Source organism: Protopterus annectens, chromosome 4.part1 (genome assembly GCF_019279795.1).
Source record: "Protopterus annectens isolate FY-2018-M chromosome 4.part1, PAN1.0, whole genome shotgun sequence".
Taxonomy (NCBI): Eukaryota; Metazoa; Chordata; order Ceratodontiformes; family Protopteridae; genus Protopterus; species Protopterus annectens.
The window spans coordinates 688947441-688975068 of NC_056734.1; the positions used below are offsets into that span (position 1 = coordinate 688947441).

Sequence of the window (27628 nt, forward strand, 5' to 3'; positions counted from 1 at the left end):
GCTCATGGAATCAGATTTTGCTATTCACACCACGGAAAGCAAATCCCAGGGAGTATAAGGACTCATTCTACCAGAGCTACTGCCACTTCAGCTGCCTTCCTCAGGGGAGTTCCTACCAAAGACATTTTGGAAGCTGCAACTTGGAGTTCAGTGCATACTTTTTCCAAGCACTACAATCTACCTCTCTACTCTAAGTCTAGGGCAGACTTTGCTTCTGCAGTCTTGCAGGGCTTTATAGCCGCCCCCTCTACTTTATGACCACCTCCCTTTCTTTCTGCTTTGGGATTCTACCCTACAGTCATGACTGCAATAGTGAAACACGATGAACATAGTACAGTTGTGTACACTTACCATAAATGTAGATGTTCGAGTGTCTTCACTGTTGCAGTCTGGGTTTCCCTCCCTCCTGTCCCCTCTTATTTTTTCTTTTGTGTGGTTCCTTTTTTTTTTTTTTCACCCTTCTTCTGAGGTGTATTTGCAAAAGGTATGGGACCTTACTCATTTTGGAACTTCTGACATCTGGGGCAACTGGAGAACATGGCGTCGGCTGTCAGCTTTGTACTCCTGGCGCTCTGATGTCAGGGAGCATGGCTGAACAGCCGACGCCGGACCCAGACTTTGGGATTCTGGCCGACCGAGGACTGCCTGCCGGCAGGGGAGAACCCTACAGTCATGACTGCAACAGTGAAGACACTCGAACATCTACATTTATGGTAAGTGTACACAACTGTACTTTGTGTACACTTACCATAAATGTAGATGTTCGAGTGTATTCACTGTTGTAGTCCTGGTTACCCTCCCTCCAGCCCCCTAATTTCTTCTGGATGTACCTCTACTTTCCTTTCCTATGCTTAAAAGCCTTTTTGGTGTATTTGCTTTTTGTTGGAGGTATACCTTTGTGTTTTTTATATTTATTTGCTCCCCATTAGGGGGGCACCTGACATCTGGGGCAAGAAAAACTGATGTAATGGTATCGGCTGCATGTTTTTTACCCCTGACGACCTGATGTCATGGAAGAAGGGACAGCAACCAGCGCAGGACCCAAGACCTTGTGAATCAGGCTGACTGAGGGCAACCTGCCAGCAGATTACCCAAATATAATGACTGCAACAGTGAATACAGTTGAACATCTACATTTATGGTTGGTGTACACAACTGTACTTTTCTTTGAGAACTAATCCTTCTTTTATGCCTAAAGTCATATCTGAGTAAGCCAAATTATCCATCACTCCATTTCTTTTTTTCCTGAACTCAAAAATGACAGAGAAAGGATACTTCTTGCCTTGGATGTCCACAAACAATTCAAGTATTATCTTGACAGAACTAAATCTTTCAGATCTTCAGATCAATTTTCATTTCTTGTGAAAAAAAAAAAAACAGACAACCTGTGTTAAAACATGCAATTTCCAAATGGTTGTCTAAGGCTATTACCTTTTGTTATACTCACCACAACAAAACTATTCCAGGCAGGGTCAAGGCCTTCTCTAACAGGGCCTTGTCTTCATCTGTTGCTTTTTGGAAAGGATTGGATTCTAGAAGCAATCTAGAATCAGCAGAGTGGTTCTCTGTACATTCTTTTACAAAGCAAAATAAGCTTGATTCCTTCTCTAGGTGTAAATCAGGCTTTGCAAGGACCATTCTACAGGGCTGCTGACCTCTTCTCCTTCCATCTCCCAAATTTAGTAAACTAGGATAACGTAACCATATAGCTAGGTTTACTGCAGCAATGATCAATATGATGAACTTAGTCCAGTTGTGTAAGTAAACTTACCATAACACTAGATGTGCAAATGATCACTACTGCAGTAGCCTCTCCCTCCCATAATCCCTCTTATTTTTGGTGTGTTGTTTATACCGGGGTTTGGTTATTTATTTATTATTCAGTGTGGCCGTTGTCGTGTAGCAGTTAGCATTGTTGCCTCAAAAGTTTTGCCGGTTCAATTCTCAGCTGGGTTGCCTTCTGTGCATAGTCTGCATGTCCTCCCTGTGGTCACGTGGGTTTCCTCTGGGTGCTGCGGTTTCCTCACACATTCCAAAGGCATGCAGTAGGTGGACTGGGCATTCTAAATTGTTAGTAGGTGACAGTATGTGTATGCAAGTGAGTGGTGTGAATTAACTACTGCTGCAGGGCTAGCCACCCAGTGGTGTAAACCTTGGCTTGATATGATTGTCACTGCTGAAGTGACACCCCGACCCCATGTACAAAATGGGAAAATGGGTTGAGGATGGATGGATGGTTATTTTTATTCTGCCTAGTACTGTCTTTCAGGTCTCACCCTCCCTCACTTTGTTGACAGGAAAGCTCTGAAGGACTTGGCACCCAAATTTGTCTTTTAATCAGCTCAGCTGTAGCTGCCAGGTAGTTTGGATGCATGGTAAGTGCTATAAAGCTTTGGAAGCTGACCAGCTGTTATATCCTTGGCAAAATATAACTGATATAGCGAAGGCTACTGCAGCAGTGATCATTAGAGCATCTACTGTTATGTTAAGTTTACATACACAAATCTTATTTCCATATCTTCCTGAATAACAGATCCAGCAGCAAGCCGAGAGGTTGAACATTTTTTAAACTAAAACTTCAACTTATACTCCATTGCAAACCCAGTAGCATAGACAATGATCCTAACTGGTCACAAGTTTGCCTTTTCTTTAATAACCATATTAAACTTTTTTTTTTTTTGCTATTTCTTACATCTCCCTTTCTTCTCTTGTCAGACCCTTTGAGAACACAGTCAAGGACATCTTACTCAGGTCCCACAACCACAACATAGTAATTATTGAAGACCTCAATTTAGACTTACTATCAGACAAAAAAAAAAAAAAAACATTGAATCTTTCCTTTCTCAGTGTAACTTCTTCCATCTAGTTACCTCTCTCAGAAGACTCAGTTTCCTCACCAGCAATCACACGCTCCTAGGTGTCTTTATTATTAATATCCCCAAAGGATACATAACCATAGAGAATGGGCAAACTGTACATTAAACCCTGATTGGAGAGCAAACATTCTCAAGTAACTTTTTAATGTACAGATAATGCCTGTTAAAATAAACAAGTCAGCCACTTCATGATCAAATATTAAGCAGAAAGTCAGAAAACCTCAACAGAATAAGTTTGACTTAAAGCTAGAAAATTGTTTACTTGACTGGGGAGAGGTTTTGCGAGAAGTGCATTATAGGAAACCGAACAAACTGTGGGTTTTGTTGTCCCTTCTTCCATGAGGGTTTCCAAAAATTAGTCTGATTTCCTTCCACCTGCTAAAAAATATGATGCTTAATGACTGTCTAAATTATCCTGCAGTAATCCATGCTGTTGCTTGTATGACCTGTGGTATGAGTGGAAAAGGGCTGCATGTAATTAGTCTAGTTACCCAGTTTAGTAATTTAATTACATAAATAAAAATAAACTTTAGATAAGTAGGGTGGTGTGTCAACATTGTAATTTTTAAGGAGAGGATTCTGAGAAAGTTCAACCATTTTATGCTGTTTTGTGGAAACACACTGACTATAACAAGATGTGAAAATTAAATGGGTAAGGAACTCCACCCATTCAGAGCAAGTGCAGGAAATTAGTGGGAGCTCATGGAGGAAGAAAGTGGTGCTTTGAGATAAGACTGTATAATGAAAGCTAGAAATTTGAATGCTTTTTAGGCCTCCATTATTTCCACAAATATTAAGCCCCATTGAATAATTTGTTCAGTACTTCTTGCATCTGAGGATATTGGTCATGGGAGGTGAGACCTAAGGCTGTGATGAATCAGATTTTACCAGGTTTCGTGTTTCCAAATGAGTCTGCTTCTTAGTAGCATGATCTGCTTGGTGTTGTCTACAGTGCCTCCCAAAGTTGCTGGAATGTGTATAGTACTTAACTTACAAAGACAGTTTTTTCCCCAGAATTTATTTATTTAAAGTTTGTAAACCAAGGTGCAGGACTGATCCACCTAAACTATTTGCAGGTCAACATTGCATAAATACATCCAAAGAAATAGTAAACTTTAATCAATATCAGTAAACTGTGATATGTGAATATGCAGAGAGGTATGCATCAGGATAGTATGCAGTATAAATGAACATAATTATAAGTAGATATGATACAAAAACTCGGTCAGTAAAATTGGTAAGAAGAGTACCTTTGCATCTTAACATCATATAGTATTGTATTACATTGGGGAAATAATATGCAAAATGCAGAGTATTTGCAGTTGAGTGATTGTTGGGCATAGGATGTGAAGGACAGTAAGGTATGAATTAAATGAGGTGAAGAAAGGAAAGGAAGAACACAATAAAGAATATAAAATAAAATAAAGAAGTATGTTAGGGAAACAAGGGGGAAGTGTACAGCAATCTGCTACCCAGGTTCAGGAGATTCAGGCAGTACAACAGGAGTTTGGGAATATGTTTACTGTAACCCAGGATGCACTTACCTGATGAAGTGCCATGCAGACATACTGTAGGGTCTCAGTGACTCATCAAATAAGTCTACTGTGCTTGAGTGAGTTAAGCAGACCCTGAGAGAGGAACTACAGGAGATGTTGGATCTGGGAGCAATGCAGGAGTTCAATAGTTTACTTCTGTTTAACATGTTTTATGACCAAATATAAGTTAATGAGTAAACATATTGTCTTATTTTTAATATGCAGCAATTGCATACATTCCTGATACCTAATCTGAAACAGTGTTAAGTCCAGGAAGACAACATGAAGTGAGGGTCAGGGTAGTATGGGGGTACCAGCTGAGGGGCCATACCATAAGGTTCACATTTGGCCTTTCAATTGTTTAGGCTGGCCCTGCATATCAAAGGAAGTTGGAAAAGCCTTGAAAAACTAGGTAAGAAATTTAACCCCAGTCCCCTTATCATCCAAACTACATTTCTAAAAATCTGTACACCATCTTTCTAAATCATCAGCCGTATTTTCAGCCTACCACTGCACACATTTGTCATTCCCCTGCAGCCAAACATTCACAAGTACTTCCCATGCATAAAACATCACTAAACTCCTCTCTCCAAGACTTTCATTCTCTGTTGGGTTATAAACATCTTTGAAAAACTAATTAACAACCAGCTAATAGAATACCTTAACAAATGCTGCCTACTCACCGATTTTCACCATGGCTTTATAAGTAGACATGGCACTTTTATAGCCTTTTACACTATAACTAGCCTTTTACACAATAACTAACAAAATCTATGGCAGTATGGAAACAAGACATCTTTCAGAAGAAATATTTTTAGAACTTAGCAAAAGATCTGAAAGTGTCGCCATCATATTCTCCTCAAAAACTATAGCTATTTCGCTTCAGTACCAGTGTCATTTAGTGGTTCCCTAACTATCTCAACAACAGAACTTTCAGCACCAAATCAGGTAACCAAACCACCCCAGACAGCTTCACCACTGCCACCGTTCCACGGGGCTTAGTCCTAGGGTTAGTACTATTTTCTTTGTTCATAAATTACAGAAACTAAGCTACATCCTCATCCAATATCATTCTTTATGCGGAAAACATTATTCATTATAGAACAGGACCCTCCATTACCTCCTAAAAAGCACTACACATTGAATTTAATACATTAAATGAATGTCTCACCACGAACCTTGTAGTAATAAATTACTCTAAAGCTGCAGTCATGATTTTCAGGGCCCATCAAAAATACCACTTCCCTTAATATTTGTATACCTCTGAAGGAATCATTGAACATAGTCTAGCAACAGAAATACCTAGGCCTTATCTTACATCTCACCCTCTCCTTTCACATCCATACAGAAACAGTTGTAAAAAAGGAGGTAATAACCTAGCTTAAAACAACTAGAGTATCTCTAATCATCTCACTCCTAATGCCAGGCGAGCATTAGCTAAAACATACTTTTAAATTCATAGGAGGTTACTAGGCTAATGGCCCTAGGGCCTTTACAAGCCTAGTCATGTTATACCCTTGTTCCATAAATGACCTTGGTCACTTGGTTGTTATTTGCAGACCAAGTCTATGATCAGCACCGACTGCCCCTGTCGATGAAGGACATAGGTGCCACTCCTGGGGTGAAATTGCAGTCTCCCGTCCAGTTGTCTAGGTTGCGCTTGAATAGGGTCATTGAGGAGCTCTGCTTTATGGCAATTAGGAGTCTATGCCAGAGGAGCATCAATCTCAGGGAGCTATATCTGTCTTTCCAGCATGTTCTGTTAATGTCACAGCCCAGGTTGAGATCCCTGGAGTGAGTGACTCTTGTCCCATTTAATTTGCAGATGTGCAACATTTCCATTAGGACAGGGTCAGCGACTGCTCTGTAAGCCAGGCACAAGTTGCCTGTCAGCGTTCTGTAGTATACAAAGTACAGTGACAGCGTTTTCAGTATTTGTATGTAGGTCATGTTTTTGAGGCCCTGAATGTTCTTGGTGAGAAACCTCTGTGGTCTCTCCAGCCGCTGCAGGTGTCAGGTGAGGTATATGCAAAAGGGAGGGTTGTACTCAGTTAGTGGTCTGATGAGGGTTGAGTACAGTGAAGTTATAACATCCTTAGTCTTGTTTGCAATGTTCTTACTTGTGAGATGAGCAATGCAGAAGGCTTTCCTTAACACTGTGGACACATGGTGATCAAAGTTTATGTTGCTATCAACTTATGTTTCCAAATCCCGCACCACTGGGTTTGAACTTAGGGGGGGTGCTGTCAGTGTTGTAATTTGCAGGGACTTCCTGTTTGTCAAAGGGGATAATAATGCACTTTTTTGCATTTAGTATTAGTTTATGGCTTTGGCACCAGTCATTTGTCTGTGTTGGCCCATTTTTTTAATATCTTAACATCGTTTGAGGTCTTAATGATTGTGCCCAGTATGCAACCATCAGTGTACATGGTAAGTCACAGGCCAACTACTTTCACCTGGACTTTAGAGAAATAGATTTCAAATGTTACAGGGCCCAGCACAGATCCTTGTGATATGCCACTGGTAACTGGTGTACTGGTAGGGGTGGAATCTCCAGCCTTGACAGTATGCGTACTGTCAGTGAGCCAGTTGGCTACCCATCTAGTGACGTATGGGTTAATCCCCAGCTGGGAGAGTTTCGCAATGATACCAGAGTGGGGGATTGTGTCAAAACCCTTGGCTAAGTCAAGACATGCAGTGTGTACTGTTTTGCTTTCATCCAGGCTTTGGTGACACTCTCGAAGTTCACCAGGTTCAATAAGCATGATCTACCCTTAATGAAACCAAACTGTGTCAGGTCAAGAGTTTGAAGGTCGCATATGTTCTTGTTGATAAGGTCCATGATGATTTTTCCATGATTTTGCAGATAAGGCTGGTTAGGCTTGTGGGTCTGTAGTTCCCAGTGTCAGTTGATGGACCCACCTTTGTGCAAGGGGAGTACTGTTGTTGTTCTCCACTCTGCTGGAACAAAGCCAATGCTCAGGCTGAGGTTAAAGAGATTGCCACATGGTTCCACTAGGTCTTGTTTTAGATTGTTTAGTAAGCAGCAGCCTGGGACGTTATCTAGTCCCATTGAGGCCATGTCTTTCACCTTGGAGAGCGCAGATATGACCTGCTGTTTGGAGGTACTAGGTAGAGGACTAGTGTCGGGTATGATTTGGGGTATGGCTGGTGGGGACAGGAGGCTGAAGTTTGTGCAAAATCTGTCAGCTAGCAGATTGGTGATTTCCTCAGGTTCAGTATGAGAGGTACAGTTCAGTATAAGTTCAGTTCATAGTTGGGCATTCCCTTTTAGATTTTGGATTTAGCTAAAGAATGCCTTATGATTATCCTTAGCTAGGGATGGTAATTTAGCTTCATAACTAGCTCTAGAGGACTTTACAAGATATCTGATTTGCTTGCTCAAGCTGTGGGGGTATTGTTCTTCTGCTGAGTAAGTCCCCTCTTGTTATTAGACACCAGTTTATTCCTTTTGTTATATAACCTATTTATACTTGAGGTCCACCAGAGTGGCCTGTTTTTTTCGGGATGACCTGATTTTGATCCAGTCAGGTACAGCCAAGTCTATACAGTTGTTTAGGTGGCTATACAGGAGATTTGTGTACTCCTCTGCATAGGAGTCATTGTGTGTAATAGCAGGGGGTTTGGAACAGGCTGCAGTTTTTTTTGCTCTTGTGGGGGTACCTGGTTTGATTGTTACTTCAAAAAAGACAGATTTGTGGTTTGACTTTACCAGGGAGAGCAACACACAGGGGGTAGGGCAATGCCCCCCCCCATACTGCTGAGTACTAAGTCTAGGACATTTGAGCCCTTGTGGGGGGTGCAGACTAGCTCTTCCATAGCATTTGTATTTGCAAAGTCCAGGAATCTCAGGGTGAGCATGTTTGTGCTCATGTATGTTGTCCAGTCGATGGAAGGATAGTTGAAATCTCCCATGACCAAAGTGTTTGGTTGTATAGTGAGTGACTGTCTTAAGTCCAAGTAGGCAATGTGCTTCTCTTGGTTCATGGTGGGGAACCTGTAGTTAGCAGTGATGTGATAGAATGTTTTACCAGTCAGTTGGACCTGGAGTAGCTCAAGAGAGTCATACTGTTTAATCAGTTTCGAGGTGTATTTGGTTTTAATGAAGATGGATACACCTCCATCTTTGGTTCTTTCACACTAGTTTTGGGGTCTAAATGTGTGGAAGGCATTGTATTCTTGCATGGCCAGAGTGCTGTCTGCAGCCTTGAACCATGTTTCAGTGGCTGCACAGATGTCTTCATCTTCCAAGGTGAGAAGTTCTTCCAGGAAATGCAGTTTCCTGTTTAGGCTGCTAGCATTAAGCAGCCTAACACTGAGTTTATTTTGAGTGGATTTTTTTACATCGTAAATTTTGTTGTTTTGACATAGCCTAAAAAAGGAATTATGGGGGAGGCAAGCACCTTTGCCAGTATCCGAAAACCTAGAGGAGACAGGTGAAGACCATGTCTGGTAAAGGAGAGTGGTCTGTCAACCATGTCTTCCCTAGCTGAAAAATACTGGATCCCCCTATATTGATACCAGAAATTGTCAACCATTTTTTGCCTATATTGTGGCACCACCCTGGGTGAAGGTAGAATGCTGCTTAGGACTATGGACATACCTGTGTGGGACACACAATCTGAGAGGTCAGTCATGTCTCTCTTCATATAGTGCAGAGAGGTATGTCTTAAGTCATTCACCCCAACATGAACTATGACATAGTCATAATGGCAGTTGTTGTTGAGTGACTTCAGTGTGTGCATGATTTCACGGATCCTGGCACCTGACAGGCAGCTGACTGAGTTCCAGAATAGCAATATGACTTTATATTGCACTTTATAGTGCCATGATAAAGGTAGAAAGAGATGAGGAGGGTGATAAAGAATAAATAACTGTGGGTAATGTGAATGGTTGGGTAGGAGTAGGAGTAAAACTTCCAAGATGTTGACTGAAAGATATGTTTAATACAGTGGTAAGGAAGGATAGAGAACTTTGGGTCATAGTGGATCTCAGTGTGCCACAGACTTAGTGAATGAATATAAAGTAGGGTTAGATTATTATGGTGAATTTGCATATTTGTTTGGATAGATACTACTCACACGATAAAGGTTTGTAATTAAATGCAGGAAGATGCTTTCCTATTGTTTCAGGCAGTTGATTTTGGCTAAGTAATGAGCAAACTCTCTGACTCTCTAGCAAAGTATAACTCATACTGTTCACTGCTGCAGTAGTGCTAACACTTGAGACTTCTGCAGCAGAAGGCCTGACATCTGATACAGCTTCCACAGCTTTACTTTTCCCCTCTGAGATAGCTAAACACCCTCCCACCCAGACATCAGCAGACCTGATACATCTGAGGGACATCCTCCTATGTCATAGAGTCAGTTCTTTCTTGCTGCAGTGCAAGAAAGTAAAGGTGATTTGTCAGTATGAATACTGTAAGCATCTTCAGTGCGGCAATTCAGCCTGGCTACCAAAGTACCAGAAAGTACCTCTTTGGGGAAAAAGTGTCATTGTTTCTTGGTTATTACTTGAGTGTGTATACTAGGAGTTTTTTCAGGTATCGGTATATGTCAGTTTCAATGGTTACTAAGTGCATTTCTTGTAGAAAGCAAACCTTTCAGGTAGACTTTCAGTCACTGCTTGTATTGTTTTAAAGGGATAGGGGACATAATGTTGCCATCTGTCCTGGTTGTGTTAGATTTATTTATTTATTGGCATTTGTTTACCAGGATAGTCCACTGGGCTGTTGAGATCCCATTTTCAGTGGAAGCTTAGGAAGAAAAGCTCCAAAAAAGATAACACATTTAACAATATGAAAACATTTACACAATTTACAGAAAAATATTCACGGGTAGATATTAGCAATTAGTTAACACAGAGAATGACGTTTTGTAGCGAGTACAGTAAATGCCATCTTAAAATAATAGCAAAGAAAATAAAAGTAAAACAGGTACATTATGTAAAAGATTCTTTTATAAGTGCAGTTAAATTATCACTGACAATGTACTGATAGTGCCATAAGAAATGAGGTGGGGGGGGGAATATATATATATATACACACACACACACACACACACACACACACACACACACACACACACACAAACACACACACACATATATATATATATATAATATATATATATATATATATATATATATATATATATATATACGCACACACACACACACACATATGTGTGTGTGTGTGTGTGTGTGTTTGTCTATATGTGTTATTTTTATGTTTATATTTTATACATGTTTTTATAGTCACTTTAAATTAGTTGCTAGTGTTCTGTTAAGCTAACTTAGGGTTTAATTGGTTGCTGAATTAAATTGAGGCATCTATTTAAATGTGGGGTTGATGCATATGGTTGAATGTCTGAGGAAGCACTAAGTCATACTGTGAAAGCGCTTACGTATTTATTGATTGAATAAAATTATTTGTCCTGGATTCCAGCCTTTTGTTTTACCTTGTTTTGTATTATATATATATATATATATATATATATATATATATATATATATATATATAGTTATAGCTTTACATACATTTTTGCGAACGACATTCTGACAGCTGCAGTGTGCCGAACATCAGAATGTCGAGCACACAAACATTTGTGAACCAGATAGTCGACTACACTTATGCAAATGCACTACTGCATTCGCATAAGTGTAAGTCGACTATCTGCACGGAGATTGTGGTACAGTAGGGAGTGGAAATTCATCCACATTCCCATTGTTGTGCGATCTCGGACTTAGAATATATAAGTAGGGGGGTGGGGGGGGTGCACGGGGGCTTGGCCCCCTGCAAAAACGTGATTTGTCATATAGGAGTCTGATTTACATCAGCTCCTATACGGCTATCATGTGGTGGTTTCGACAACAATGTCGAATCAAATGCATTGAGCATTTGGTTCGACATTGTCACCATTCGTTTTATTTTAGATCAGTATTACTATTTGTTTTTCCGAACGGAAAATGTTTTTCCATTCAAAGAAACAATAGTAAACCATTTATATATATATATATATATATATATATATATATATATATATATATATATATATATATATATATATATATATATATATATATATATATATTTATTTATTTATTATATATATATATATATATATATATAGACACACACACACTCATATATAAGAAATAATATAATATGCATTCAAGAGAATACATATAAGAAAAAATACTGTTAAGTAATGGAAGAAGGAATCTTGGTACAAGTTCATATCCAGTTAGTAGAGAGGCAAAGGAGGTTTGAATGAAGCATGACTCTGAATGGTTCTGATTGATGATGGTATGCAGACTGTGGTTACTACACATTAATAAAGAGGTTGTCCTGCATGTAGTTTAGGCTTGTGAACATGCAAAAGGTGTTGTTTTTCGCATCGGAGAAACCTATTGGAAAGCAGTGGAGAACAAAAAACTAAGAGCAAGACAGGCTGATGGTTTGCAAATTATTTTGTGTGCAGTGGTTAATTGATGGTAGATGAGGTAATGTGGAAGTTCCAGCCAGTTCAGTGATAGTAGAGATGTGCAGTGATGTGTAGAATGTCTGCCATTTGTTGTGAACTTGGCAATTTTGTTTTAACAGGCTTACAGCTTTGTTTTTAAAGAGGATAGCAGATTAGTGAGTAAAGGGGCCCCTTAGATGAGAGAAGGAAGTAGATAGGTGGTAGCAAGTAAATGTTTAGCTGTGGGACTAAGGAAATATTTTGCCTGTAAAGAATACTTAGCTTTTGGTGGGTTTTATTGATATTCTGTTGTATGTGCAGGTCAGATTTTAGGCTTTCATTAATTATTACTCCTAGCAACTTAGTGTTATTAACAACTTCTATACATGTGTTGTTCTGAGAAACCTTATAGTGAATTGAATTTTGTTTATTGGGCTATTTTTTGTGGGGGTAAATAAGATAAGTTTGGTCTTGTTAGGATTAAGAGAGAGAGAGAATGATTATGTAACCAAGCCTCTACGGAGATAAAAGCTGATTGGATGATTTGTTGTAGATCTGATGTAGAATCCACAGAACATATTATAGTAGAGTCATCTGCATATTGTATCAGTGTATGAGTGACCCTTGAGTGAGTAAGGACTGAAGATTGTTAATAAAGATGTTAAATAGGAGTGGTCCTAATACAGAGCCTTGGGGAACATTGGTACAGGTATGAAGATAAGGAGCTAGGAAGCTTTGCCATTTAACTGCTTGTTGTCTAATAGGTAACTAGAAAACCAGCTTGGGGGGGGGGGGGGCAGTTATAGACCATTGTTTGACAGCTGAGTTAGAAGAAATGATTGAGAGACAGTAAGTCAAGAAATAGAGTGGAAACAATTTTGCCAGAGTCTCTGGCTTTGTTCACTGTGTCCAAGAAGGATAATAACATAGTTGTGGTACTGTGACCTGGTCTGAATCCATGTTGAATAGTAGATAAGATTTGGTTATTAAGGAGGAAGTGTAGAAGTTGTGTGTGTAGGCATTTTTCAAGAAGCTTCGAGATAGGGGGCAGGATGGCTGTGGGACTTTAGTTTGAGAAATCCATTGAGTTTCCACCTTTGTGAAGGTGGAGAATAAAGGCTTTTTTCCAAATTTTGGGTATTTATGATTCTTGGATGGATTGTTAATAAGTATACTAACAGGGTAGGCAATGGCCTCTGCAGCGAGTTTTAGATATTCTTTGGGTAGATTACCTGCTGCATTAGAGCTAGTTTTTTGTTTGCATAGTAGTCTTTTTATCGTAAAGGTTGGAATGGGATGTAGTGAGAATGTGGATGGTGGGGTGTCTGTTGGTTTATTGGAATGAAGTGAGGCTGTAGAGGAAAAGGACAGGGATAGAATAGTTTTGCCTGTATTATTTGTGTTTAAAGTGTTGTGAAAAATTAGCAGTGATGTTTGGTATGGAATTTATGAAGTGTGAGTTAAAGAGACTATTTGTTCTGGAGTTTTGTCAGGGTGCGGACATGGGTTGCAGCTAACTGCAAAAAAATTATCAATGGAAACGTAAGCAATGTCTGAGAAGCAATCATATTAGCTTTGCAAATAAATAATAACAAATTGTGCAAGAGGATGGTTGAAGGAAAGGGAAAGCAAGGTAGACTATAATAAAGGAGTTTACTAGTAAGCACAGAGCTAACACAGATAAGGAGAGTGGGTAAAAAGTAAAGGAATTAAGGGGAGGAGAATGCAATTATGTAGTGATAGGAATGCACAGGAAGGGTGAGAGCAAAGGTGGGGCTCAGTGATATGCAGACAGCCTTACAGAAACAGATAAATTGCAAGAAAATGCCTAAACGATTGGCATACATTGACTGAATATTGAGTTTTGTAGAATCGTAGTGGATTGTGCAGGAGATAGGAGATTAAACCAAGAGACTATCTAGCAGAATCTCTCTAGGTCTATTCGAATCAGAAAAGTATGCACATCTTTTCTAGGGCTGCCATGTTATCAGCCAAGTAACCTGCAGAATCCCTACTTAAAAATTAAGAGAAGCACTCAGAAATGAGTGCAAGATGGTGTTGAATACTTTTGCAAGGTCTAGGTATTCGGTTATTATCAGTTTTTCCCTCATTCGTTGCTTCAGTAACCTTCTCAAAGAAGAATACTTGGTTAAGCACCTATGTTTTTATTTATTAATTCTATAAGAATCATCTCCATAGCCAAACAGATGAGAGCTGGACTGACTTATGGGTCTGCAATTACCTGGGTCTATTGATGCCCCACCTTTCTGCAGGGGATGACTGTCGCTGTCCTTCCTTCTCCTGGCACAAAGCCTGTTTGGAGGCTGATACTGAATATACGCTGTAGGTGGTTTAACAGGTCTTGTTTTAAAATGGACAGCAGGCAGACTGGTATGTTATCTTGTCCCACAAACGTGGTATTCTTGGCCTTGGAGAGTGTTTGAGGACTAGCTCTTGGGAGATTTGAGAGTGTGTAGATGTGGGTAAATGATTTGGAAATGTTGGGGGGGGGGTGAAATTAGAGCCAAATTTATCTGCTTTTCAAAGAGAGGTTAATTTAAGTAGCTCTTACCTGCTACTGTGAGTCTCCCTAGAGGTCTGTGTACATCCTTGAGCATCTTAGGAAAAATATAAAACATTTGTGACCTAGGATTATCCAGTATTAGTTTGTTGCTGCCTAGTTGTGTTTTTTTTTTGTAATAATGCCTCCTTCCAAAGCCATATTAAAAATACACTAATTTCATGTTTAAACATCAGTGTTTAGTCTAACACCATGCAATTGTAAAAAATGAACATCATTCAATTGCCTCTTAACCTCAGCCTTATAATCATGTAGGTTCCAAACAGCTATACTTCTGCCTTTATCTGCTTGCAGTATTACCATATTCTTGTTTCCTTTCAAATGTTGTCAAATTGCCAGTTAATAGTACCATGAAAATGTAAATCCCTCCCAATAGGTGTTTTACAAATGCTGCTACAGTACTGTTTGGGGGATCAAAATAGAAAATGTGTTTCTGAGTATATTTTCAGCAGAGCAAGGTATGTTAATGTTTTAAAACAACAATTTAATGTTTACATTTCTGCAAAAGGCTTTCAAATCAAATTCTAGCTGAAATTTTGAAAAAATGGTGTAAAGAAACCTCCTGCAGTTGAAGCCTATGACTGTGGAAACCCCAGGCACCTGCACTTCAGACACTGGTGAAGCAGATGTCAGGCCCATTGTCCTATTGCGTACAGTCAGAGTAGAGGGAATGTAAGAAGAAGGGTAAGGAAGATGATTCAGTGGCAGACTCACTGAAAATGGTCAAATGTGGAGATTCAGATGTCTGTTTGTAGTCTGTGTCAGTGAAGAAGATGCAATCCCTCAAAACTTGCACCAACAGTGGGCACCCGTAGACTTGTGACAATCTTTGGCCTGCTAACAAATTATTTGAAACACTGACAGAGCTCAGTACTGGCAGTCTGTTGACAACTTCCAAAGGGCTGAAGCAGATAGAGTTAAAGTTAAAGAATGGTCCTGAGCCTGTGGTAGACAAACCTCAAGTCTCACTTAGCCCTGCGCCTGAGGCCTATGCAGGACTCAGGGTTGTTACAATGTCCTGTACCCTACTATTTCTTTTACAGTAATATTTATTTATGTGTTTTTTTAAATCATATAGGATTTTTTTGGAAAAGATTGAGGATGTCAGGATTAGTGCCTGTTCACACCATAAGGCAGACATCCCAGTTAAGGTGACCACAATACATAGTACATAACTTAGAAGGGCTTGGAATATGAAAGTGTTGTCTTTTTATTAAAGTAAATTGCAGTGTTTATTGTTTAGTATATTCTGCGGCTCCCCTAAATAAAATATACATTGAAAATGGTAATTTTTAAGAGGAACTTGCCTCCCACAATCCCTTTCGTTGGTGAGATTTTCTGAGGGTGATATATAGCCTGATAACAGTTGACAAAAATAATGTAGAAGAAAAGTCAAGTATATGAATCTTTGTCTTTCCTAGTCTTACCCCTAAAATGGCCCTTGGCTCAGTGGCATCTACCCAGTTAATATTTATCACATAAATAAATGAACAAAATAAACAGGCAAACATAAAATAATTTTATCATTTGCTAGATCTTCTTTACCCACTTCTTCATTAAAGAACATTTTTTTTTATATTTCCTTGGATGGCTGAGAAGTTGTTAGAAATTGGAGCTGCATTTTTTTAGGGCAGGTTTTTTTGGACAAGAAATATTTGCGATCATTGTGATTTTCATGCTTTTGTTTCTTCTTTGTTTCTTTCTTTCTTTTCTAATGCTTTTTCTCCAAGTTCAGGCCCACTTCTGGAAGCATACTCTTGAATTGTTGCTCATTTTTTGGTCAACACACAACTATCATAGAGAATCATTTGACTTTTCTCCATAAATACAGAGCTCAGATTAACTTGTTTCATTTGAGTCACACATATACTAATACTTTCCCTTTCATGCTTATTTATTCCTCATAATAGTATAGACTTCATAGGTTCATAGGTAGGTACTAGGCTATTGGCCCTAGGGCCTATGTATGTATGTATGTATGTATGTATGTATTTATTTATTTATTTAAATTTGTTGCCCGGGAGTGTCCGACTGGATGTAGGTCCATTTTCAGCGGAGGACTGGGGAGAAAAGCTTCACAGTAAAATAAACAGACAGTAGTTACATTGGATTAAATAGCGATTAACAATTTAACATAGCAATTACTTACAACATATTTACAAATGAAGAACATAGTACATCAGTAGAGAACTAGAATCTTTATCTGTGAAGTACATAACAGACATTAACAAATGTTACAATGAGAAGTTCCTGTTGTATAATAAGTACTAGACTTACGAGCATCTGAGCTTGCTATAATCAAGGTAGTTAGTGGAGTGGAAAGAAAGGTAGTGGTTGGATGGGGTGGATGATATTAGAGTGGGAGTTGCAAGGGCATAGCCAGCATGTTTTTAGGTGCGCTTTTAGTAAAGTTTTGAAGTGGGTGCATGATGGTACGGAGGTAATTGTGGGTGGGAGTGAGTTCCACAATTTCGCTATGGCACAAGAGAATAGTGCTTCACCAGCAGAGTTATTGACTTTAGTGATCTGCAAGTGATTTTTGTTGCTGGATCTTAGTGGTCTGGTGGTGCAATAGGGTTGGAGTAGATTCTGGAGGGATGGGACATTTAGTGGATGGTTTACTAGTTTGTGGGCGAGTGAGAGTTGATACCACTGAAGGAGGTGAGGGAGTTCAAGCCAGCCCAGTTCAGCAAGTGAGAGACAGTGGTGACTATGGTAGGATGCCCCTGTGGCGAATTTGGCGATTTTGTTGTAGCAGGTCTCTAGCTTGTTTGCTAAGCCTAGCCAAAAAGGTTCCCTGGCTTTCGCCACCCAAGAAAATTATTTTCCTGTGTCCCTGTCGAGCAGAGCCACAGAGGTGATCCCCGGGGTGAATTTCCTATTTCCCATCCAGTCATCAAAATTTTTCTTGAAGATTGCTAATGAAGAGCTTTGTTTGATATAGATAGGTAGTTTGTTCCAGAGTATGGAAAGTCTCTGGGACAGGAATCTATCCCTCCAGCATGTTCTGTTTATTGTGGTGACAAGATTTAGGTCCTTAGAGCGTGTAGCTCGGAGGGATTGGGATTTCTGTAAGTGGAGCATGTCCAACAGCTCTGGGTTTGACATAGCTTTATATGTTAGGCAGAGATCGCCTCTGAGTAGGCGATATGCGACGGAGTAAAGCTGATGTTTTTTGAGATGGTCTGCGTAGTACGGCCTTTCCAGTTGCTGTAGATGTCTTGTGAGGTGCATACCAAAAGGGGCATTGTACTCTATAATGGGTCTAATGAGTGACAAGTAGAGGGGAACAATGATCTCTTTTTTCCTGGATGAGAAACCTTTTGTGATGAGGTGTGCCACGTAGAAGGATTTCCTGACTACTGTGCAATGTGATTATCAAAGGAGAGACTACTGTCCACCTGAGTCCCAAGGTCTCTTATCACACTTTCGGTGTTAAGCAGACTACCACCTATGTGGTAGCTTATGGGTATAGAGTTTTTACCAATGAGGATGACAATGCACTTTTTGGCATTGAGCTTGAGGCCATGGCTTTGACACCAGACATCTGTCCCAGTGAGGCTCTTTTGTAGGATGTCCACATCATTAGGAGTTTTGATTATGGCTTCTAGTTTGCAGTAATCTGCGAACTTCATTAGCCAAAGACCTTCTGTGTTAGCCTGTACTTCAGAAAAGTAGATACCAAACAGAAGAGGACCCAGGACTGAACCTCTGGTACTGCACTTGTCACTGGTCTGAAGTCAGATTTGGAGACTGCTACTTTCACAGTGTGGGTTCTGTCAGTGACCAGTTGGCAACCCATCTTGTGACATAAGGATTTATACCTAGTTTAGTGAGTTTATGTATAATTTCAGAGTGGGGGATGGTGTCAATAGCCTTGTCGAGATCTAGATAGGCTGTGTGAACCACCTTACCCTCATCTACGGCTTTGGTGACTGCTTCAAAGAAGTCTGTCATGTTTAGGAGACATGATCTGCCTTTTACAAACTGGAACTGGGTGGGGTCCAGAGTTTGGAGATTACCAATATCCGCTCGTTAGGCTAACGGGGCGGTAGTTCCCGGGGTCCGTGGTGGCTCCCCCTTTGTGGAGTGGGATAACCGTCTCTGTGCGCCATTCAGTGGGCACAAAGCCTGAGTGAGATATGATTGAACGTGGTGCTTAGGTGGGGTGCCAGTTCATTCTGTAATTCGTGTAGAACACAGCCTGGGATGTTGTCAGGTCCCATGGATGCTGTGTTCTTGGCTTTGGAGAGTGTGGTTTTTACCTGTGCAGCCATGATTACAGGAACTTTGCATTCTCCCGGTATAGAGATGGGCCCTTTAGGGGGTGAGGGGGGGGTAAAGTTAGCATTGAACCTATCTGCCAGGATGTTGGCAGTATCACCTGGTTCTGTATATTTAGTGCCATTGTGCTGTAACTCAGAGCAGATCTGAGTCTTGCCATTGAGATTCTTGACATAGCTATAGAATGCTTTGTGGTTGTCTTTAGAATCAGTGGCAATTTTGTGTTCGTAACTAGCTTTGGAGGATTTTATGAGAGATCTCAGCTTCTTCCTGAGGCTGACCAGGGAGTTCCTCCAATCATGGGATTTTACTCTTTTTTGCAACAGTTTCTTTCTTCTATTGTAGAGTTTGTTTATGGCAGGGGACCACCAGATTGGCTTCCTTTTTTTGGAGGATAACATCTTGGTTCTGTTAGGGTAGCATGATCCATGCACTTGTGTAAGTGCTTATAAAGTGCATTTGTGTAGGATTCAGCAGTCGTACCTCTATTGTCCTTCTGCATGGGTGTCGTGAAGTTTGCCACTTCTGTCTTAAGAAGCGTGAAGTTGGCTTTAGAGAAATTCTTTACGGTGGTTTCCCTAATGGGGGGTGGGGGCGGGATGTGGATGTCTAGGGTGATTAGCTTGTGTTCGGATCTGACCAATGAGGAATTGACCTCTGGTGTGGAACACTGGTCACCCATGTTGGTAATGACCAGGTCTAGGATATTGCTGCCCCTAGTGGGGGTGTGGATAGGTTGATCCAGGGCCTTGGAATTTATGAATTCCAGAAAACGTTGAGCAAAAGAGTTGGTACATGACTTTATTTATAATTAGCAAATTATGTGAGAAGTGATCTAGTAAAATATTTCCTGAGTCTGTAAATGTTTCAAGTACTAGCTTTGTTGATAAAATGTGAAGCTAACTTCCTCTGTAATTTAGAGGTGATGTGATGCCTTTCATTGAACTAATATAAGTTCTACAATGGCAGCTGTCACATTGCCATGAAACTACATTAGGAATTAATCATTTTAGTTGGAATGCTTGAATTTCTCTATAGTACATCAATGCTGGTTCAGTAATTGGTATCGTGTCACATACATCTCAACTGTACATGATTTTTGCAGACTATCCTTGATTTTGCCTCATATTTTTGCCCTGTGTCTCATACAGTTTTTTGATTTTCTGGTACATCACTGAGGATTACACTCAGTCAGTAGTGCCAGACATTGTTTTCTTAGGTAAATACTAGGCAGTCAGTTTGCAGACTTACACATTAGCGAATAACAGTGACCAAAGGTGAGAAGCAAGCCCTGTACCTTGTGGTTGTGACATAAACACCCTAACCAGTAAGCTAACCCCCACCCCCAAACCCCCCCTCTGATTGTTCAGAAACTTCACACGGATATAAAACCTATTGCTCTGTCAGCTATTAAATGAATTAGAGTAATATTTTAAAAGTTGTGTCTGAATTTTTGATTTTGTGCGTTTGCCCCCCCCCCCCCCCCAAAACACTGGCTTTGCCCAGAATTCTTTGGCAAAGAAGTTAAGATAGGCAAATTGCCTCTGTGTTCCAGTGTTTTCTCGTGGAGAACCCACGCAGCGTTTATCCTCTTTTCTCCCTTTATTTAAATTCAACAGAGATGTCACTTTTTTATCATCATGTGAGATTTACTCCACATTGTTGTTAAGCACTGTACACAGTACCTATTGTTTTAATGTCATATTTTTCTCATTTACTTCTTAGTTTACTATTATTTTATTGAATTGGTTCTTACATTGTAAGCACCCAAATAAATTTGAATTTACCTGCTCTGTAAATATATAGTCAGCTTTCTGCCTATTTAACATAAGCATCTACTTTTATAATAAGAATCATCTTGATCCGCTAATACGTAGTTTTCTTCTGTGGTTCACAGCAATTTTTCTTTCACTCTTTGAAACTGCAGATAACCTTAAGCTTGACCTCTTTTCACTTGAATAGCATTTTGTCTGTATAAACAATTATAAAATTACTGAGAGCCCTTAACATAGTGCAGCAAGCCTTTGGTGTTTATATCACTGAACGAATACAAATAAAAAACAGTTCATATGAACCAGGAGAAAACTTTACTGAGCCAGTTAAGTGAAGGCTAAGCACTTTCATCTACTAAAATGTGTTAAAGGGTTATAGACATCTTCATATCAATGTTAATGCCTGTTTTCTCAGTCTTTGTCTTTTGAGTCATCTTATTGCTGAGTTTCAAATAAAATAATGGTAGTTGTCATGAATAGCAATTGAAAACTCACATTTTAACTATATGTATTGTTTTCTAGGTATTTATACGTAATAAAAGACATCTTGTTATCTTGTAGGGAAAATGCCTTTGGCCCTTTCAGTGGAAAGTTGAAAAATATTATGCATAACATCTGAATACTTTATTGGTCCGCTTCAAATATCTGAATACCTTATTGGTCCACTTCAGAGGAAGTGTTTTATTAGCAAATCTTGGAAGAAGACTACTGGAATAATAATAATGTCAAAACATCTTTTTTAATCTGATTTGTAGAAAAAAGGAAGAGGAAGAGCACAGCCTCTGATGAAGAAGGCATTTTTAAACAGTCCAAATGGGGAGATATTACAGGTATGTCTTCGTTTGACTAAACTTTATTTCATGACTGAAGAGAGAAAAGCCTCACTGTATAAACACAACACACTTTGTTCAGAATTGTGGCCAGTTACTATAATCTGCAAAGAACAACATGGCAAGTCATATTTCTGCAACATAAGACTTAGCCATCAGAGAATAATGCATTGACAAAACAGTACTTTGGGGCTGTCGTTCTTATTTATTTTACTATCATTACAACTGTAATTTGCTGATTTTGGTATGGCAATCTTCATGATTTCTGCTGTTTGTGTTTTAAGTCTGGGGGGCCAGAATTTAAATGTAAAGATGTAAAAAGTTGTTCAAAAAAGAGGATGTGAACCAGTGTTGGGGTTGTGTTTGGTGACATCTAATTTCAGTTTTTAATTGTAGAAATATGCTTCTGTCTTACCTCAGACATTTTTTTCTAAGAACAGATTAAGCCATCAAACGATAATGCTTTTGAAAGACAATTTCAGTGAGCTGTCATTCTGTTTATTTTTCTTTTAACTGTATTTATTTTATATTGACCTGGAGCAAAGTATTCTTTTCCCTTCAGTTTATAATATTTCCTGTTAGGTTAAAGCGTGATGGTCCAGGCTTTGAACTAATGACTACACTGTACATAGAAATTGAGAAGAAGTCCCCAATATCTGGTTACATCACGTCATCTTCATCATCATTATCATCCTCGTCCTTTTCTTATTTTACTTGAGATTGAGAGGCCACATCAAGTGTTTCACCACTCTCAATTCATTGTCACGCTCCTGCCTTTTTTAACAGTCATGCTTAGCTGTTGAAAGTTTTCTCTCTTGTAATCCGTACGTCTCTTAGCTGGGCATCCTCATATCTTTTTTCCTTCTTCCTGTTTCTCCTAAGTCTGCTTTACCATATTGTCTTTTGCTTTCTTGTCCATGAGACTGAACCACAGTCTGTTCTCCTTAACTTTCTCTGTAGTTGGGGTTGATTTGTCTTTAGTTCTGTCTTCCATTTTCTCAGTTTTTATATTATCTTTTGTTTAGTCTCTTCCCACATATCCTTAGCTGCCGTAATGCAATCCTTTTTAACCCATAGCCGTAAGTACTTAATTTTATCATATCCCCATGAATATGGGTATTGCTGAACCAATTCATGTGTGGGTACACAGTTTAAATACTTTATAATCATGATTTTATATTGAATTGAGCCTTTATGAAGCTGGAGCTGATGGGTCTTTACCATCTTTAGATGTTATAGCCACCGCAACTCTATTCCGGGATGATAGTGGTGCCCCTCCTTTTAAAATACTGTTAAAATATTCCAGATTTTTGACTTTCTCCCCTCCTGGCTTCTAAACATCTACAGGAATACCATCTATTCTTGGAAACTTTCCTGCAGACTTATTGTGCATCTCCAGTTTTATCTTATCTCTTCCTATCTTAACTGTTAATTGCTAAGCATTGTCTACCTCTAACCTTGGCTTACCCAAGTCTTTCATAAATATTTCCATTTGTGCTTTTTCTTGATTTCCACATTCCTCTGCTTTATACAAATTTTCATAAAATTTCCAAAATATCTCTAATACCTCTGCAGGCTCTCTGTTTGTTTTTCTTGTTACAGCATCCATAAGTTTAACAACAACCATTTCTACCCAAGTCATTGTGCTAAAAGTTTTTTTCTGCTGTGGAGTTGTTGCTTAACAGCAGTCTTTCTAAACCCATGCACATTACCCAGATACTCCCTTATTTTCTCTTTAGCAGACTGCAGTTGCACCTGTTCTTGTTCTGTGAGATTCCTCTTATTTTGCAGTAGTTTAACTTTGTCTTTGTCAGCCCCTCTAAATAATTATTGTTACTACTTAACAGTCTCTGTTTCTTTTATTTCTACCCTATTTTTAAACTCCACTTTTGTTTTATCCCACTCACTAGCTATAACTTAAACAGAAATGTATATCTTCCCTAATAACGCTTGAATAATTTCCACTACCCATTCCATAAATTCCTCTGTATTTAACAGGTAGGTGCGGAGTGCCAATGTTTCATTTGTACTTCATTACTGTACATTTTTGTCTTTGTTGTTAGTGGTGGACTGTCTGAAATATTTATTGGATGTTTGTCGAAGCTTTCAATAAAATGCAAATGTTCCTGTGAAGTATAATTTCAGTCTAGTGTAGCTCGGTTATTTTATCTTGGGGAATAATATATAAGTTATCTTCCAAGTTCCTGCTACGAAATTCACATCTTCCATACCAAATGTTTTCATACATTTCTTCAGAAAGCTACTCTGTTTTGTTAAATTTTCCCTTCTAGGTCTCCTAGATGCGTCCTAACTTTTGCAAATCAAGTTCTAGTCCCTATGTATAAGTAATACTCCCTGCTGAAAGCTGATTTTTTTTTCTCCCAAAATTATCGTAAGTTGTATAATAGCAGTTACATGCCAGAGTAATCTTCCTCCCTTGCCAGTATCCCCTTACTATTGCAAATCTACTATTATTATCTTTTTTTCTCTTCTGACTCTGCTGCACCTCTTCTAACAAGTATTATACTTAACTCTCCTTTTCCTTTGTGAACATCCATCCTGAAATCCTTTCTTTATCAAATTCACATGCTCATTTTCCGAATGTGTCTCCTGTAGCATTGCTGTCCGCACTTTGCATTTCTTAATATAATCCCATGCTCTTATCTTTGTCTATACCTGTGAGGCCATTCATGTCCCAAAGTAATATGTTTAATGTAGCCATTGTGATAAGAAATTATTATTTCTACCTATTATACATGACAGATTTTTAATACATATTTCCAGCTTTTGTTTTACATGCACCCACTAATATTTGGCAGGTTGCTCCTTTATACAGTTGTTTCTTATCATATCTCTTTGAGCTTATGCCACATTTTACAAGACAAACAAAAAAAGAAACAAACACACTCCCAGAACACCACCATAATCTATTAACTTAAAAACAAACACACAAAACTATGTATGTCTTCAAATAATGAAGTTTAACCCTCTTGATAGGAAGAATTGTCATAAAATGGCATTTGCACTTAAAGTGCATGTTACAGTTTGTTTTCCTACTTACACTAATCGATGTTTGTTCTTGTATGATCTTTATTCAACTCCCAGATGTGAAAAACTTTCAGCCTTAAGAAAAAGTACACTGGCTATCTTGAAATAAAACTAAATTATCAATTATTCTGGTAGATACCTTAAAACATTTAGTTACCAGAAAAGTTGCTGTCTCTTATTCACTTCCATTAATTTAAAACGTTATTTTTTACTGAACTGCTTGCCCTTGTACCTTTTAATTTTACATTTCTCTCAGTAAACAATGTCCAGACCTCTCCATTTATTGCCTTCATCTTTAGTCAGCTTGTTTCCATGGAAACATAAGAACAGAATGTATTTCTCAACTAACACCGAAAATGTATTTGCTAAAGGATAACTATTCATTACATTGTAGTCTCCCATTAAAAAAAAAAAAAAACAGTTGTTTAGCCTGAAAACTTGTTATTAGATTAAGCCAAGGGCACCCGGTGGTATAAATCTTTGCACCGGATGATTGTCACTGTTGAAGTGACACCTCAACACCATGTGCAAAAATGGGAAAAAGGGGTTCTGGATGGATAGATGGATGGATGAACTAATCCAGACATTCACATATACAAACATAAAATAAAACATTTTCCACTCTACATATATTATAATCAGTGCATGTTTACACCCCATTCCCCACACCATTAGCCCAAGATTACAGCCTCTTAACCTGGACATGCTTTTGTCCAGTCTTTCTTCTCTTTTTACATTATAAAGCTTACATTTCTTAAAACTAGGAAAGAAAAACGTACTTGTTTAATTTAGTATCTTTGTCACAAATAACAGTCACTGAAAATGCTTTACTACAAGGCATGCAATTTAAACCATGAAATATTTGGATTTATGTTTAGCCATCAAATAAAACTTGCATCAAATGACTAAACATTGAAATCTATGCATCAAATGCTCTTTCAGCAAACATTCATTTCAGAAACGGGGAAAGTGACTAATTGGCCAACACTTCCCCATCTGACATTCTCCCCACTGTAGTGCAGCGTCGAAGTTAGTATATATATATATAGTTGGGGTGGGGGCAAAGCCCCCCCCCCACCTGAGTGGCTATGAAATACTACAGTGGGGTAGATGGGGAAGTGTCAAGCAACTAGTTACTTTCTCTATTGCTGAAATGAATGTTCGGTGAATGAACGTTCGATGCATGGGGTTCGATGTTTAGCCATTTAATGCAAGTTTCATTCGATGGCTGAACACAGACCCAAAATGTTTTATACAGATACTGGTAAGAACAGACATGTTTTGTTTATAGTTACTTTCTCTTTTTTTCTTTTCTTTTTCATTTTAGTGTCCTTCCAAACAGTAATGACATGAAGTGGGGTGTATGTCTGTCAGTCTCCCTACATGTTTAACAAAGCAATCAAAAATTCCATCTGTCTCTGCCTCCTTTACTTGTAAAGCCATATTTCACAAATGTGGTTGATGCTTTATAGTCTTACATTTATGCACTAATTTTAGTGTTGCTGGTTTTCCTGTCCATCTTCATCTTCCAACCCAGACTCCCATTCAAGTCCAAGGTACTCCCGATTCTTTGAGTCAACTCCTGTACCTTTTTCTGTCTCTCAAGTATTTTCATTTGGAACATTGGAAAAAGTTTCACTGGCAAAGTCTCTCCTTGAGCTTTAATATCATAAGAATGAGAAGCAGAGTCCCCTTATGTTTGATGGCTAACTTTTTGTTGAACACACTTTTGTATTACCTCCTTAGCCTGATCTGCATCAAGAAGTAACTCTGATCCCCCCAGGAAAAATATTCTGAAATCAGCTGGATACAGCAGCTTGAATCTCACACCTGCCTCTTGACGTTCCCTGATTTTTGGGATAAATTTGCTTCTCTTCTGCCTGGTGTGCAATGAGTAATCATTTTCCACAAATACTCTACTGTCTCCAGGTTTTTAATATTTTGCTATTCTGCCACAGTTTTGTCAGGATCAACTTTTTCTTTTGGTATGATTCCATCTTTACTAATACAGGTCTCAACTGCTTTCTCATGGCCAGGTTTGTTGCATACATGCAATTTGCCCTTCCCTTTCAATTAACAAATCATGTTTTAGAAAACCAGTCCAGTTACTTATTTGTACTTTCATAAAATTAATACAGTCTGTTCCTTCTAGTTTCTCTGGTATCACAGAAAATCTCAGGTTTTCCTTGTGTGCTCTATCCTTGAATTCACCCATTTTTTGAAATAGCTTTTCTTGAGCAGCCTCATACTCCGCCAGCCTTTTCCTCAATTCTGCATCTGATTTTTGCAGTTTTATCAGTTCATCTGAATAGCTGTTTAAAGCTTCTTCCACTTTTTCAGACTTTTGTTATTTGAGTTGACATACTCCTTCAGTGTTTCATTTATTTTAATCAGGTCTGAGCACATTTGACTTGCTATTCCATCTAAATTACTAGAAGTCTCTCTTGTTCCAAAGCTGGTGCTTGAAGTGTTTTTAACTGAACAGCTGCATAATTCTTCCAAGTCAGTGTTTTCTCTTCATTTTTTCTAGTTGGTTTTCTTTCATACTCTCTAAGTTTCTTCTTTGCTGGCACCCAGTAACTGAAGTTTACTAAACCAAGCAGAATTACTGCCCCTTATCTATCAGTTCCTTTTTTCACACTGGGAGAGCTGAAATTAAGCTGTTGATCAGTGTGTAACCATCTTGGAAAGTCTCTCTTCCACTTTCCTTTTATAACTTCTTGGACTTGTGCATTATATACCAGCTTTCCTTATATACTTTGTTTCTGTAATTGGATCAACCACAGATCTGTTGTCTCATCTTCAGAAATGTTTTTTGAATTACTGCCATCCTTTTTCTGCTGCAAATATTTCATCTTCCTGAGTTGCTAAAGCCATAAGGATTTTCTTAAACTGTTATGGTTTTGCTCCAGTCAACTTCCAAGTCTGCAGCCTAGTTGCTGTTAATCTTACAGCCTTCTCTAACTCATGCTGGAAGCTGATTGTGGCCAACAGTGTCTTATGCTATGGGTTGTTTCATTGGGATAGTTTGGCAATCTCTGAATTAACTGCTGTTCCCCTTCTTTAACAGAAGGAAGTGTGTCTGAATTGCATGCCTACCTCTCTTGTATGAGATCTTGTGATTGTTTGCCTGGGCACCATATGTTGGTCACCATTAATGTGTTTGCCAGACAGAAGTTCAGAACAGCATTTCATTCTCCATTCCTGTTCCAGCAAGA

General features: G+C 38.8%; 1 protein-coding gene across 2 annotated transcripts in view; it reads left to right on the forward strand.

Annotated features, from left to right (window-relative positions):
* LOC122801015 (NACHT, LRR and PYD domains-containing protein 1a-like) overlaps positions 1-27628 on the forward strand; it is a 1015111-nt gene that overhangs the window by 897958 nt on the left and 89525 nt on the right. For both annotated transcript variants that reach the window (XM_044070467.1, XM_044070468.1), the window contains one exon: positions 21288-21362. In XM_044070467.1, coding sequence (XP_043926402.1) covers positions 21288-21362 — 75 coding nt within the window. The remainder of the gene's footprint in view (positions 1-21287; positions 21363-27628) is intronic.